General features: G+C 44.6%; 1 protein-coding gene across 1 annotated transcript in view; it reads left to right on the top strand.

The window, feature by feature from the left end:
• Positions 1–277: 277 nt before the first annotated feature.
• LOC133353553 (cytoplasmic phosphatidylinositol transfer protein 1-like) overlaps positions 278–17,551 on the top strand; it is a 67,263-nt gene continuing 49,989 nt past the window's right edge. The window contains exons 1-2 of the mRNA XM_061569875.1: positions 278–760; positions 2,599–2,703. Of these exons, the coding sequence (XP_061425859.1) occupies positions 2,656–2,703 (48 nt within the window). The 5' untranslated portion in view covers positions 278–760; positions 2,599–2,655. The remainder of the gene's footprint in view (positions 761–2,598; positions 2,704–17,551) is intronic.

The following is a 17,551-nucleotide window of genomic DNA, read 5'->3' on the forward strand; positions in this document are numbered from 1 at the left end:
CCCCACTTTAGACCAATCACGTACACGTCCGCTGGCGTCCAAATGCGCATGCGCTTTGGGAAATCTAAGAGCGTAGTTTGAGGGGCGGAGGCGTTGTGGGGGGGGTAGGGCGGTGCTCTGGGGGGATGGGGTCCTTCGAGCCGATTATTATAATTCAGCCGGGCAAACAGGCGCGCCGCGGACACCTGTGAGAGAGTGAGTGGGGGACGAGTCACGTGGCGCTGAATGTTTAAATGCCCGAGCACGTGTTGGCTCCGCCGTAGTGCCTTGTGGCAAGCATCGAGGTTGACACGCACAGCTCGATTCGTGTTTATGAGTTGCACAGTTGTAGGGGATATTAGTGGGGTATTGGAGTTGCACCGTTGGGGGATAAGCACACAGCGTTTAGTGGTACAGCTATTTTGTGTTGTTAGTGCTGTACACAAGGTACATTATAGTTATAGGGCGGGCAGATATAGGGGGTACAGCTGCAGTGTAGTCAACGAATTGCACTGTTTTATGGTAAATAACACGACAGAGCATATGATTAAGAGCGGTTACAGTTACACCAATACATTGTGAATTAAAAAATATAGTTTTTAACTTTTTGTTTGTAAAGGAGCAAGATGTTTGTAAACGAGTAAGATTTAAGCACACTTTGGAGGAGTTGTGAGCGAAGCTTTGCTTCTCGTTGATATTCATTTAATGACGGATTCTGCAAGGCGTGTTTGAGAAACAAGGCGACCACAATCCTCATTTGGACATGCGAGTGATTTGACAGGTACGTACTGCAATTATACGAGCAATCATTAGTTGCAAGTGTTGTTGTTTGGTATTGACATAAATGCGCGTGTTTAACCGCCAGCGTATATTAGTAAACAATTGTAATCGCAGTGTTGTGAAACGTGGGCTTCGAATTGCATCTGTGAAATGTATTGCGCTCCATATAGATGATCACGATGCCTGTGCTCGCATTGTTTGGTGTTTTCCCGTTTACACCAGAGGGGGAATAAACGGTGAGACTCGCATAACGAAATCCGTGTTTGCTATTGTAGAGACACTCTTTAGATAATTTATATCTGAGCGAAAAGCGGCTGTGATTGCCGCTCTGTTGAGCGAATAGCGAGCACATGGCTGCATACATTGTACTTTGGACCCTGCGTGGCCGATGGAACTCAAATGACAACATTACATCCAGCACCGAGGCACGCTTATACATTGGTCATGTCAGAAATATAATTACCGTGACATGCGTTTAATGCATAATGCACAGCCCTTGTCATTCTATCGCCGGATGAAGTTCTTTCCACGCCGTATCGGCCATGGTAGTTTTGACCATACTTCATCACGCTTGCCATTGCGGGTTGGTGGGTGTATGTTGGACTTATTTCTCACCGTATGTAGCCAACCGCGCAAATCGGAGGTACCGCGTTCGAGATTCGAACTCGAGTGGCCTGGTGTTCAGTGCAGTACGCTAACCACTTGTGCCACCAATACACCCCGGCGTGTTGCAAGTCTACGGCACTCACACGCGGTGTATGCGTCCTCGTGTAAACTGGCCAGTTGTGGAAATTATTCCAGAAACCCCGCGTTAAAGATGGCTTGCTTGCCTCAGTTGCGTACAATGGAGACCGACAGTGTTCCGTCACTGTAATTATTTGCATCACATGAACGTATTTACCAAAATACCAGAGTGATTAAATACATTCAAATAAACAGTGTATTTCACGGTCACGGCTCGCATCAGTGTTGAGAAATTTATCCAAACCAGTTTTGGGCCCCACCCCACTATAACTCGCACTGGGCTATGTGGTGAAGAATTGTGCTTAAAAGTATATTTACACTTACAACACTTTGGTCTCCTTCCATTTAAACAAAATTATTACTTTCCTACCTATGTTAAGCCAATGCTGGATGAAAGCCCTTCCAATGCTGTGTCGGCCCACATGGGTTGTTTGCCAATACTGGACGTTGGCGCACTCGCCACTGACGTTACGCGTGGTCGGGAATCGAATTCGGGTCTTCGGTTCTCAGGCTGTGGTGAGCTATCCACGATGCCACCGCTCGCCCCATGATGGATGGAATTGTATAGATGGATAAGCATATATTTTTTTATGACGCCTATCTCAAACCATCATCACGATCCATAGGCAGATAGCCCATAGGTGCCCATTGCACATATGTCAAATATTATTGTTAATAAAATACTCAATCTTAAAGATTTGCTATAAAAAATATTTAAATATGTTGCACTTCCGATTGGCGACCACCATGCATAACATGTGTTATAGGCTTCAGGGCGACGTTGTGAGCAGCTGAGCCCATTGCAACTGTCCAATCAACTGAAATTATATGCTCCGCTTTCAATGCTCCCCACATTCACCATTCCCTCCCCCACTGACCAGCATGGTGAAGTGTAGTCAATTAATGACCACGACCCATAGGGCCTGCGGAGGACCTAATCCAGCAGTGGATTGACACAGGGTTTTACATGTCCTTACAATCACAAGACCGCATTGTGTTGAGTAGCACCACACATCGCAGCGTGGATAGGCAGTGCGGTGTTCCGTGGCCGCTGCACGTCGTGAGTGCTGTGTTGAGAAGTCCCTGTGTCCGCAGAGCTTCTGTGTGGGACCCGAGCAAGGACTGGGCCCAGTACAAAGGGCGCGAGCCGCGATGCTCGTGAAGGAATACCGCATCTGCATGCCTCTCACGGTCGAGGAGGTGAGGACTGCAGCTCACTGAAGCAACTCGTCCATTCATCCACCTTCCAAACCAATAACTTATTCATTCACCCATAACTAATTTACTCACTTTATTCATTGACTGAGTCACCACAGACCGTTTAATTTACTCAATCACTTATTAACTCGCTTTAACATTCACGCACTTGATAGTTAATTGTTCCTCTAATTCAATCGCTGGCTCGCTTGCTCACTCGCACTCATTTCCGTGTCTCATCCACCCACTCCCCCTTTCAATAACTCAATTAATATGTCAATCACCATCACATTCACGAATTAATTTCAATACCCACTCATCATCCTCATTCATCTCACCCACAGCCACATTCATCTCACTCATTCATCTCACCCATGTACACATTCATTCGCTCATTATCCTCTCATTTGCTATATTGTCTGTCACACTGTCGTATTCATTGACTCATTTTCACAATCACCCTCTCATTCATTCTGCTCTCACCCCCTCATTCACACACTGCAGCAGCTCGCTTGCACTCTATTGAAGATAATGTCTCACCCATTGAAGAATATACCTCAATGGATGTTTCAATGGGTTTTACCCAATCCCCATAAATATGTAAATGTATTATTTTTAGATTCCGTTTCTCACTGCAAGTGAGTGGATAAATACATATAATGTTTAAACACTACTAGGAAATAAAGGTAATGTATTTTAACTGATTGGAAGCTCATTGATACATACATTGATTTTAAAATGAGGAAGAATGTTGCACATTTCAATTTAGATTACAATATACTATAGCAATATTTACTTATGACAAATGCACCTTAAATGTGCCAGACCTCAAGATCTATCAGAAGCTAAGCAGACTTGATGCTGGCTAGTGCTTTGATGGGTGGCCAGAATGCACAAAACCGATGCAATAGGTAGCTCAGATCTGCATTGTCAGCAGAGGGCAATGAAGCGGAATCCATTGTTTTGTTGCATTTCTATGCTCCAACATATTCTCCAACCCGAACTGACCAACGTGGTGAAGTATGGTCAAATAGCTCCACTGCTGGGTGAAGATCTTCCCACGCTACATCGGTCATGGGGGTTGTTTGACCATACTTCACCATTCCGGTAAGTGCGGATTGGTGAAGTGAGGCCCAGGAGCGCTTCAGACATCACTCGCCACTGACGTTGGCCATCGCGGGCAATCAAACTCGGGGCACTGGGTTCGCAGTGCAGTGTGCTAACCACTGCGCCAACGATCTCCTGTTCTGACCAGACTGCCTTTAGATGCTTAATATGTTGATTTCTAGTGCAATTGTGGATCGTATATTGTTTATTAGGGTAATTCCATCACCAGTTCCATTGTGACGAACACCACCAAATGGTGTAGCCTACCAAGGAGGCATTTTGTCAGCAGTGTAAGCAAATACAGAACGTGCTTTATACAATTTTGCATGTTTGTATGTCTGCTTGTAGTATGGCGTTGCTATACCTGTGACCATTACTATTATTATTAGAGATGCGATGTCTACAAAAAGAGACAAGTTTTGTAAAATGGCACACCCTGTTTTTAATATTGAGCAAATGTGTGTACAGGAATTATGTGCCATATTCTATGTATAAATATTAGCATTTCGTGATTTATGCCAATGTAGTGAAATTAGTGTGGCATTATCCATTCATCAGATATAATAAATAAATGGTGATATTTATCATAACTTATTATTCAATACAAACTAAATGTATTTAAATATATGCAATGCGATGTATATAATAAACGATTTAATAGTAAAAGGGTGCTAATGCTTAGCCGAAAACACTAAATTATAGTTGTAGAGTCCAGGCTTTTTTGTACACACAACATAATTATTTGTCAAATGCCGACGCATGGACCAAGGTGAGGAAAGTTGGCATATCGTGTGGTTGCATCACAGGGAGATGTTCTGCATTTCGTTCAGTCCCCGAGGCTCATCTTGTTTAACGTATAATGCCTACACACACACGTGCATACGTATAATGCCTACACACACACGTGCATACGCGGCCCTGTGGGCTGAGACTGCTTAATGCGTAGCACACGCGCGCGTGCGCATTCACACTAAAACACACCGAAACTGTGTGATACATAGTGCGTATACGGGACACGTGTAAAACGCACAGTGAAGGTGTTGAACGCATAGCGCATGCGCGCACATGCACTCCTACTCACTCAGCCTATAAACTAAGGGTTGTTCGGGGGCGACTGCGGCGCGCTCTAATAACCATTTACGCCCTTCGGCCAGGAAAGTCGCCAAAAAAATTGCACACGAACGACCCATTTACACAAACAGTCGATGCTCCGTTTTGAAGTTTTAAAATGAAACGTATTTGAATTGTGTTATTTTTTTAATGATAATTTTATTTATTTATTTAAAAGCTTATATAATTTTACATCTGGAAGACTTAATTGAAAACGACATTTCGTGTGAATTTTCTCTCGTCGTTAAGTAGATGGCCTTGCTGGGGGTTCGGTTCGATGCGGACTTTCACCTGTTTGGGATTGTGGGATCGAGATAAGGTGACAGGTAGCTGCTGGCCGTGCGAGAAAACCGCCGTCTGCAGATCGATTCCAACGTAATCGAAAACGTCTGTCCCTGCGCCTACGTCGTTTATGCAGGGGGTGCGTAGGTTTGCAGCGCCCCCTGCAGGAAAACGACGGAAAGTGCAGCGTTCATCACAGATATATAAAGTTGTGCGCTATATATGAGAATAGTAATATACAGCCCTTGATCAATATACTCCTGGGCGAAGGTATTGATTGTATTTGTCATGGGTTTTTTTTATTTGGTTAATCAGAGTTGGTGATGTGGTGTTATTCATGGTCGGAAATCAAACTCAGGTCCGCTGGGTTTATAGCACAATGCGTTAACCACTGTACCATTGTTCCACCCAAGCCTGTACAACATGTAGCGTATAAGAAGAAGACAAATATCACCTATGAAGGCCAGCACGGAATATGATGTGGTGGGTGGCCAGCACCATGCCTGGCCACCTTTGTCTCTCAAGTGGCGATGTTTGCACATCGCACCAGGTGCTCATTTGAGGCAGCCTACATTGCGGAGGCCCCGGACTAGTTTAGATAATCCGATGAAGTGGTGATGAAATTGGACAAGGGGCGCCATGTAATGACAAGCAGCATGGTCCCTACCAACCGTGCTGTGACACAGAGTACATAATCAGGCATATAATTAGTGAGCACACAAGCGTGCCTCAATACTTGGCTTCATGCTGCAAATATCGTTGCATCCTAAACGAAAAAATGTACAGGAACACCTTTTTCACTTTCGTCTGGTTAGGGACCAGAGCATGGACGAATGTCAAAAATGGACGAATGTCAAAACAGAGCCTATATTTAGCTGGAAAAAAAAATTATTTGGCCGGCGAAAAACGTACATGCAGATAACTACATTCACTATATAACACATGCGTGCGAAACCTAAATAAACAAAAAATAAAATAAAAAATAAACATAAGAATAAATAACAAAAACTAAACAAATAAACAAAAATAAATAAACACAATGATACCTTGAATTTCGATTTCATTTAAAGTTTCCGTGACTGCAGGGATTCATCTTCGGTAAAGTCACGTAGAAGGGAAATAATAAAAGAAATAAAAAAATGCCATATTATTTTATTGTTTTATTTTTATTATTTTATTATTTCCCTTCTACGTGACTTTACCGAAAGAACCAAGAAGATGATATCTTGAATATTTTATTCTTGCGTAAGCACAGTATGAATAGTGTACACGTCTTTTATTATCACGCAAATAACTATGAATACTGTAGTATTATACTGTTATAACAAAAATAACTATGAATTGTTTACAGTATAATTACAGAAATAATTACAGTATTAATAATATATGAATAAATACAAATATAAGAGATGCTCACTGAACGACTTCTATTAAAAGACTTGACAAAAAAGATGGCGCGTGGCGCGAACGTCTTGGAAGATTTGGGATGAAATCGGAGGAAAGAGGGAAGTGCGTGGACGAAATTTGAAATGTGGTTATAATTGAAAACGGCCGAAAGAGTGAAGCGACGAAAGTCAAGGTATCGCTGTAGAATATTAGAGGTAAGACGATTTGGTAAATGTGTTTCCTATTGCCAGGGAAGTGGAACTAGTTAATATACTCTTACTGTACCGTGTTGCTTTATCTCACAGCCAACGAATGCACTGTGCATCTAATGCAACATCGCTGGGGGTGGACTGTGGAACAGCAGCACAGAGCCTTTGTCTGTGTGGAACGTGCAAAATAACAGTAACACTGCGGTCGCAGCATCTCCATCACGGGAGAGCTGCTATCGTGTACCACCTTTTCAAGTATTATTGTCGGCGTCAAACTCCCAGTGATGTGCAGCGTGTTTGGGAACATCTCCCGCGGATCTGGCACGCCCTGGGCACTGCGTTGTGCAGGCGGGCGGCACCGTGTTGCACGGTGCGACTGGGAAGGAAAGTGTTATTTGTCATATTCTTAGGTTTTTTTCGGTAAAGTCATGTAGGTAAAAATAAAATTAAAATAAAAATCACGACGTTTCGGAGGCAACACAAGCTTCCGTCTTCAGGTGGTACCGTCACAGCCACGACAGCTGTATCAAGTAAAATGTGCATTTCTGCAATAATATATGTGCCTTTTACATTTTGTCTTTGATCAAGTCCCACGTAAGCCTGGGTCACCTGATGGTCAGCGTGCTCTTCAGAGGGGTCACTTTGTGCGGAGTCGGCGGTGCGATGCACGCAAGCATCCGCCGGCAATGATTTCTGCGGGAGTTGTAAAAGTGGTGGTGCCGTTGATGTTAATCACTTGGTTCCCTGTGATTTTATAATTCAGAATAATAGTCCACTGCATGTCAGTGTCAGAGCTCAAACTGCATGTACGAATCGTACCTGGAACTAAATTATAAAACACGGTAATATTGTAACGGCACAATCATTATGTTCTTTCTCTGTAGATTTTAGGTAGTAAAATAATAAATAAAGCCGACAAGAGGCTCTCTGTGTGCACGTGTGGTAAATGTTATGTTGGGCAGAACAGGACGATTGATCAGCACGAGACAAAAAGAACATCAGAGAAATATTAAATTATCCCAAATGCAACTGTCAGCAGCAGCAGCAGCACACGTGTGTCAACAAGGACACTCAATTGATTTGATAATGTTGAAGTTTTGTGCAAAACTAGAGACTACTGGCCAAGACTAATTAGATAATCTATCGAGATTGAAATAAATAAAAATAACTTTAACCGTTCGGATAGCTACTGTCTTAGTGCTGCGTGGAAGCGAATCCTGAAATAATACATTATTTAAATGCATGCCCACAAAGGGCAGCGTACTTCAATAGGGATTACCGTTGGTAGGGCTATTTGAATAAACATAATAGACAGAAAGGACAAGTTTAAAGGGCTTACATATTGCACATGCATAATGTACGTTGCCTCGGTAATCCCCCCCACCCACATTGTGCAAGAGCACAGAAAGGTGGTCAATACATCTACGCCTCTATATAAGGAACGAAACAGTAAGACTTCTCCACAAATCTGGCTGTCGCCTGATGAAGCTAGTTGTAATTACTGGCGAAACGTCGTACTCCGATTGTAAATGTTGTGGCTTGGCTCTCGAACACACCGGTGTGCTGTGACGAATTGGCACGTTCTGTTTACGTGACAACCCTTACTAGTTGGCTGTGTCGGGTGGTGGCGGGTTTTAATGACACATTTACAGTGAGGGAAAAAAAGTATTTGATCCCCTGCTGATTTTGTACGTTTGCCCACTGACAAAGAAATGATCAGTCTATAATTTTAATGGGAGGTTTATTTGAACAGCGAGAGACAGAATAACAACAACAAAATCCAGAAACGCATGTCAAAAATGTTATAAATTGATTTGCCTTTTATTGAGAGAAATAAGTATTTGACCCCCTCTCAGTCAGAACGAGCTGAGATTAGGAGCACACTCTTAAAGGGAGTGCTCCTAATCTCAGCTTGTTACCTGTAATAAAAGACACTTGTTCACAGAAGCAATCAATCAATCAGATTCCAAACTCTCCACCATGGCCAAGACCAAAGAGCTCTCCAAGGATGTCAGGGACAAGATTGTAGACCTACACAAGGCTGGAATGGGCTACAAGACCATCGCCAAACAGCTTGGTGAGAAGGTGACAACAGTTGGTGCGATTATTCGCAAATGGAAGAAACACAAAAGAACTGTCAATCTCCCTCGCCCTGGGGCTCCATGCAAGATCTCACCTCGTGGAGTTGCAATGATCATGAGAACGGTGAGGAATCGGCCCAGAACTACACGGGAGGATCTTGTCAATGATCCCAAGGCAGCTGGGACCATAGTCACAAAGAAAACAGTTGGTAACACACTACGCCGTGAAGGACTGAAATCCTGCAGCGCCTGCAAGGTCCCCCTGCTCAAGAAAGCACATATACATGTCCGTCTGAAGTTTGCCAATGAACATCTGAATGATTCAGAGGACAACTGGGTGAAAGTGTTGTGGTCAGATGTGACCAAAATGGAGCTCTTTGGCATCAACTCAACTCGCCGTGTTTGGAGGAGGAGGAATGCTGCCTATGACCCCAAGAACACCATCCCCACCGTCAAATATGGAGGTGGAAACATTATGCTTTGGGGTGTTTTTCTGCTAAGGGGACAGGACAACTTCCCCGCATCAAAGGGACGATGGACGGGGCAATGTACCGTCAAATCTTGGGCGAGAACCTCCTTCCCTCAGCCAGGGCATTGAAAATGGGTCGTGGATGGGTATTCCAGCATGATAATGACCCAAGACACACGGCAAAGGCAAGAAAGGAGTGGCTCAAGAAGAAGTACATTAAGGTCCTGGAGTGGCCTAGCCAGTCTCCAGACCTTAATCCCATAGACAATCTGTGGAGGGAGCTGAAGGTTCGAGTTCCAAACGTCAGCCTCAAAACCTTAATGACTTGGAGAAGATCTGCAAAGAGGAGTGGGACAAAATCCCTCCTGAGATGTGTGCAAATCTGGTGGTCAACTACAAGAAACGTCTGACCTCTGTGATTGCCAACAAGGGTTTTGCCACCAAGTACTAAGTCATGTTTTGCAGAGGGGTCAAATACTTATTTTCCTCATTAAAATGCCAATCAATTTATACAATTATTTGAGATGCGTTTTTCTGGATTTTTTGTTGTTGTTATTCTGTCTCTCACTGTTCAAATAAACCTACCATAAAAATTATAGACTGCTCATTTATTTGTCAGTGGGCAAACGTACAAAATCAGAAGGGGATGAAATACTTTTTTCCCTCACTGTATATGTTTACTTGATCTAACAAAAAAAAAACTCTTGGATAATATTGGTCGTGAAAGCTTACGTGTTAAACACAATTTGCTGCTTAAATTACCTCTGCTGGAGAAAATTGATCCAGAAGATCGATTTACTGATGGATTTAAATCCAATTTATATATTTTTTGTTGCTGAAACAGACCATTCCCTGTTAATTCGTTATTTTTATATTTTAATCATGCATATTAATAATAATGTATAAGCCATACTTGACCAAGTTGGCCACCATGGGTTAATTAAAGGGGAAGGTGGGCCCCCAGGACCAATATTCGCCATTGTCGGGCATTGAACTCGGGTCACTGGGTTCGTAGAGCAGTGCGCTGACCGCTACGGCGCCGCTTTTCCTTCTTGTTTCAAAGTTTAGACGAATACTTGTTATTATTATTATTATAACGACCTGTGTGTAGCACTGTGCCATTGGATATCCGTGAACTGATAATTTTATTCAATAGATTCTCAGATGGTTCACTAAAATACACCACAACTACATGTGCATTAAATACGGTATTATTTCAGTGACAAAGGTTGTTGAAATTTACGTAAAAACAAAAGGAGAAAATTCTGTTTCACAAGTACGTCACAAAATGTAAGTACAAAAGAACCCCACTGCAGTCACCTTGATAACTTCATGGGGTCTTTCGAGAGTTTTGTAAGGGCAATCTCGCACTGATTAGGAGAGAATAACAGCAAGCTGCGATCACAGGGTGTGCATGGGTTTCCAAATGTGGCATTAATCAGCGAAAATTAGCGGGTACATTCTGTTCCCAGAACGAAAAACAAACGTAAGGATGAGAGTAGCGAGTGTATATACGTTAGCACCAAGCACAGAACGTCCAATGAGAACATCACAAATACCGTACAAGTGTTGTTTATGATGAGCGCGAATACCATAATTGTCAAACACTCTTTGGTTCTTTCGGTAAAGTCACGTAGGTATAAAATAAATACCATAATCGTCATTAAATCAATGCCTCTAACAGGCCGCTTATTCCAACACGGATATTGGTCATACTTTTAGCAAGGCCAGGATTACATTCTCTCGTGGCTAGATGGTTGGTAAGTTGTAGAATTACAATATGTATTTGTGTGTATATATTACTGCACTAAATACCCGACACATTTATAGTCGAGTAGAAAGAACATTCATTACAAAATTAGAATATATGTATATCATACGAAACTATAGCTTCAGGAAAATATTTTAGATTATTATAAGTCGTAGGTTTTAAAAACAACGCCGTGTAAGTAACCACCATTTCCACGTATTAATTGACGCATACGAACAACTATGTTTTGCATTGCCTTCCTTGAGACTTCAAGTATGATATGGGCTATGTCCTGTTCAAGTTGCCTCTACGCAAGTCTTGAATGGTCCTTGGTTTTGTCTAGACAGTTGCTTCAAGATACCCCCACAAGAAGCAGAAGGAGACGACATTGGGGCACTCACGTCTGGACTTGTTGCTGGCCATGGAACATCTTCAAGTAGTTGAGTGCGATGATTTGGGAACCTGTGTCCTTCAGGAGTGACACTACCATCTTAGTAACTCTTACAAGACTCATTTATAATCTGAAATAAAAATAATATCGACATTAAAACAAATGAACATTTTACACAACTTAAAAATGTGTCGGGTATTTCTCGCCCACCCTGTACATGAAAGCTGTGGCACAGTGGTCGGAACACGGTGCCACAAACCTGGTGACCTGAGCTCGATTCCTGCTCATGCGCAACATCAATTGGCGAATATTTGAACTGGTCTTGAGCCTAACCTATGTTGACTCGGCTTTTAGTTTAGAAAACAGCAGCATTGGGTAAACAAAGGCGGCCTTTAAAGGTGCTTACGAACACCACTTGTCCCAACAGCCTGCGTAGGCTACCTAGGGGATCCTTGTCTTGTTGTCTTTGTATGCACACACGAGAGAGAGAACACATCTGGAGACGATGCATTAAAGGGCACACATACTGTGTATCCCATTGATTTCCACATCAATGTGCTTATATAAAATTATTATCTCATAAAGCATGGCTTTAAACAGTAATACGTCTTATTCTCAGATGTCATGATCCTAGTTGGTCCTGTATATAAATTTAAATATATTCTAACGTTATCTTGTATTCATTTTTATATACACTCGTAGCATCACACACTTTTTTTGGACGTGATCATCTGTCCCCTTCCTCTGATAGCCAGAAAAACCTTTTTCTCATATGGTATGATTTTATAATGTACAAGACATGATAAACATATGCAAGATACTGTATATAAATTGTAATATAGAGAGTGTACGAGTCATGGACTTTCCAGTGATTAGGGCAAGAGAGGTTTCAAAAGTTGATCCATGACATAAGAATGGGGGCTCCCCTACCCACATACATGCAACAATACTTACCAATGCTTACCGACCCAAAGATTTGCCTACCGAAATAATACAAAGATCCCTCTATAGCTGCGGTGGCCAGCTGGTGTCTCATAATCCACCACGTACAGCTCTATCGAAGGGACGTGACGTAGAGCGTCCTGTCACAGTTGCAGAGAATAACGAATGTCTCCCGTGCTGTGCTGAAAACTATATATAGATATACAACTTGGCTCTTTGCAGAACTCACGGGTACTTTCTGGCTCTTGGTCTGTGACGGGTTGGCCACCCCTGCATCATAGCCTGTGATGCCTCTTTCGGGCAAGTCCTGTTAGCGAGCGCCTATGAAGGCCAGTAAGGCACATCAAAGGGTGGGTGGCCAGCACTATGCCCAGCCGCCTTTGACTCCCCAGTGATGACGTTTACATATCGCACCAGGTACTCATTAAACATTAAAGGCTAAGTCGACCTAGGGGATGACTAGGGCCGGTTCAGATAATCGTGACTGGTGTTGACCGTGAAAGGGAATCAAACTCTGGTCGCCGGATTTGTAGCACAGCATGCTAACCGCTACATTACTATCAACCCACTCGCACACAAGCACACCCACCCAGCAATGTACGAGCAGCGCATCGTGACCACGTGACTCCAACGTCGGGATTTATGCCGACGCGAGGCGCTGGCGGCGAGGCTGCTTGCGTGGCTTGGACTGCTCGCCTCTCCCCAGTGCGACGCCGCTCGGTGCGGTGTTGTGGGGGGGGGGCGTCGGGATGGTGTTGCGCTGGCCGCCAGTACCATGGACAGCGGTTACCATCGGTGACCACTTTCTGCGGCATTAGCGGCTGTGGCTGGAGGACGGTTGGGTGGAGGCTACATTTTTGGGGGGGGGGGGGGGTGGAATTGGACGGGGGGTGCGTCCACCGTTCGCGCCGTCCCATTAGAGCCCCCAGTGCCTAATGACGCGCGGATGACTAACGGGCCGCCTCGTGTTTGGTGGCCTCATCACTTTTCACAATCTCCACGGCAACGGCACTGTGACGATTCTGACCCCCGTGGATATTTTTAGAAGCGGGGGGAGGGGGCATGGGCGCCGGGGCGGGATGTGAGGAGGTGAGTCTACTCGTGGGCGGGCGTCGGTAGTTGCGTGCCGGGAGTTTAAGGGGGCGGGGGGGGCTTGTGACTGGAGGCACGTTCATTAATTCATTTGACACATGGCGCCTAACAAAAGGAGTGGAAAAAACAGAAACCCACTCGATACGTGTGCAACGGAGTGCGAGGTGGCTGGGGAGGAGGGGGCGGCGAATGAATCATTCATCAGTGTCCGTGTCTGTGGTTGCACTAAAATTGGACGGCGTGCTATTTTTAGGGTTCCCTGTCAAAAAAAGAAAGGCAGCCTCCACTCGAGGCGTGCTCATTAAACAGTAAAAATAGAAGAGTCGCTGGCCACCGGATTAGAATGGCAGCTCCCGTTATGCAAGCTGAGGAGGAGAAGCTGAAACGAGGAATCCCAATAGGGAGAGACACCTTTTGTCAAGACATTCAGTGCAGATGCTATTATTGACCCTTGGCAATGCGACTTTTTTTGAAATAATATACCAAATTGCAAGATGACCTTATTTTTAAAATACTCTCTAGAGTCCACGGAGCAGTTAATAAACTAGATCTGAATGAAAAAAAAAACTACTTGAATCTAATTGATACATTTTTTTGTTTAACGTGGTAGTTTTAAATGTCGCATCTGTTTTAAAACCAGAACAAAAAAATCCGCTGATGGAATCGGGGCGTTGACGTGAATGCAGTGCCATCCTGTTTTTTTACTTGGCTTGTCTGGCTTCTCCTTGGCTTCTCCGCGGCTCTCCGATATTCACAATGCCCTGCCTTGTTTCTTTCCTCATAAACCTAGGTACCTTGGCGCTTACTGGCCCTGTCAATACGGTGATGCCCTTTAGGCCAAATCGACACAAGCGTGCACGCAAAACCGCTATCATACTGCACTTGGCTGCTATCGTCCTTGCAGCGGAGTGCCCCATAGTCCTCTTGTTTGGTGGTGTGACCGTGATGTAGCTCTGGATATGAAAACAATACCGCAAGTACAAACGGGACCACTTTTCATTTGACACTGCACTGTGATGTATGATCGTGTGTACAGGTGCATTAACAAATATAGTTAATCGTCACTGTCGAAAGACGGCACTTTTTAAGCCATTGAAAACGTAGGTGAGAGATAAAATAATAATTTCATTTTAAATGGCGTCATTCATGCAATTGCATCCCACAACGCTGCACATCAATTATCCAGTTCCGTACACAAATACAAAAATTATTGCGAATTCTCACGCTGGTAAAATAAAATGCAAAATAAGTTTGCGAAGCCAGGATTGGGTGTACATTGTTTTAGGCAGTGGCCTTATGTCGGCAGAGACAGAATATTCTTTGCTTCTGCATGATTTTATTTTGTCCAATTAACTTAAGCGTTCCTGCTTCAGGCACATGTGCACGGCAAACCACTGAATCCCATCTTGCCGAGGGATTTACAGCCCGCTCCGTCGCAAGACTTTATCCCAAATTATTATTGCTAGAAATTCAGCTCCCACACCAGAAAACCCAGCAGCAGCACGCCTGCTGTTCGGATCAGTTACGTGCACAGCAGCCCTTGCACACAACTCGGGCTCCGTGTCCCACCGCGTACCCCACCTTGCAGCTCTCGAGCTGTTTTATTTGCTCATAGATATGAACATAAAAGTCAAGCACTTTCTCAGCGAGAATTGGCATTCAATTTAAGAACCCCTATACCCAGTTGGGTTGCTTTGCCAACAACACGTGTTTAAAATCACTGCATACAGTAAACCGAATATGGTACAACAAGTGTCATCTGTCGTAAAAAATATTGACTTATGAAGGTCCAGCCATACAAGTGCTTTCTCGCGCCACTTGTGGCAGAAGGGGTCTCCACGAGAGGGGGCTCTGGGAAGGTATTTGGTCTACCCTTATGGGAAGGGGTGGGAGTCTGCATGAGTTACCCCACGACAATAAACCTGCCGGTTGACTAACTGGTGAACCCATTCAGACTGCGTCGAGAACAGAGGTGTGGCGATTGATGGAACTTGCTCTTTTGCTTCAACTGCAGCGCCAGGAGATAAAATTGGCGAACTCTGGATGGCAAGTAATTTGTACTGAACATTACACCATTGCAGCATCGCGTAACAAGTAGGACATTGACTGAAATATGCGAGTATCTGTTGCGTGCTAGTTGTTGGCTTATTTTTTTTCGTCGCCCACTACTCAATGTATTGCACGAGCTTATTTATTGTTTTGCTGTGTAATGTCACCCATTGACACATGAGGATAAAAGGGGATTTTTATATACCCGTACATATTTTTGACCATCTATTTTCAAACCACGTTTGTTGTTTTGGGTTGGCACAAAACAGCTCGCAAAACAAAAGCTTAAAACATTCTGTTTTTCAATGAGGGCAGAAAATAACCCCCGAAATAAAGTTTGTTCCTTTAGGTCCCATCGATTTTCCAACTATTTACGGGCACAAACAGCAGCCCATCATCTACTGTTACGTGCGCACACACCAGGGCCGGGGAACGGAGATGCGCAATAGGGGGGGGGGGAGCGGCAGGCGCTGGGCCACCTCCTCCCCGCTCGCCACAACAACGGGGGCAGTGCAGGAGAGTTAATGAGGTTGATTCTTTGTTTTCCACGCGAGAGAGGGCCATGCCGAGGGCTCCAGCGATCAATGACGGGTGAGATTGTGAGCTTTCCCACCGGCGCGCGCGCATGTGCATAGGCTGGGGAGCCATTGAGGAGCGGATACGATTTGCACTGAGGGCCACATACGATTGGCAAATACCTTTGCTGGACCGCATGTAAATACACACACACCTCCTTGGCGGTGTCCTATAATAATACAAATAATATTGTGTGCTTGGATGGCCCTCGCAGTGACAGAAGTGAATGAGCTCGCTCACCATCCGCAAGACACGCATTGTGGATGAGGCCCGTAGGGTATGAGCTTGCGACTGTGGCCCATGCACCTTTGTTTCCCCACCCTTTTACGTGGAGCTGGGTAAAGGATAGCGCAGCCCAGCTGCATGTCAAGAGTTCAATTCCCAGTTAAGTGTCAGCTCCGCCCATCATCTCTGTGCCCTTGATTACATGAGTACCTCTTTATAGGAAATCAGCACTGGTTGGTTCTGTACAGACGTTTTGTTTAAATGGAAAGTAGAGGGAGGTGAATAATTAAATAACGAATTGAAAACCCTGCTATTTATTTATACAAACATAAACACTGAGGTGCATACTTACCAATCCTATTGAATTAAGCGGTAGGCACACAATTGCTATCTCTGTTACCACGATACAATTTTAAAAGCTAATGATAAAAATGTAGTGGATTCAACTGATTCGCAGATGTACTTCTTGGAAGCAACACATGTATTAACACCAACACATTAACACAAAGAGGTTACTGCCCCTTTACCAGGTAACCTATGGTGGTGGACCACCAGGCGAACTACGCTAGTTACTGGGAGTAGCTACAACGGACAGGACCCTGGCTCGGGTCCTCGTCCACGTGTTGGTGACTTCTTCTTGGACGTAGAACGTAGATCGAAGATCTTCAGATGACGGCAGCAACGCTGAACCCCGCTCCCTGTGGGGACCCGGTTTATACGTTGCTGTGTCGTGGCTGGCCCCACCCTTGGCCACGACCACCTTCGAGAAACCTCTTGTCGTTTCTCGACCCTTACCGTAGGATCTTACCCTGACACGTGACCACCCCCAAGCCCCCACCTGGGGCCCTGGTGTAGATCTTACTCGTCACGTGCCTTCCAGGGTCAACCAGAGTGCCATGGCCCGGGGTAACCTCATCCCATGGCTGACATTCTCACACTCCCTCCTGTAGGAGTCGGCACTGCACGCCACGCGTGGTGCCACTGAGCGCTATCCCAGTGCTCGCCGAGCCCCCTCGAGGGCTGGTACTACACCTACCTACGGGGTGTCCGTGATGACAATGCATCACATGCCGTGCCTCGCTAGAGCCGGCATTACAGTGACATTCACAATGTCGCTACATACTTGATGTCCGTGATGTGAGTACATCGCACGCCGTGCCCCTCTAGGGCCGGCACCACACA

The sequence above is a fragment of the Lethenteron reissneri genome, chromosome 44 (assembly GCF_015708825.2).
Source record: "Lethenteron reissneri isolate LAM-NWPU_2019-01 chromosome 44, ASM1570882v1, whole genome shotgun sequence".
Taxonomy (NCBI): Eukaryota; Metazoa; Chordata; class Hyperoartia; order Petromyzontiformes; family Petromyzontidae; genus Lethenteron; species Lethenteron reissneri.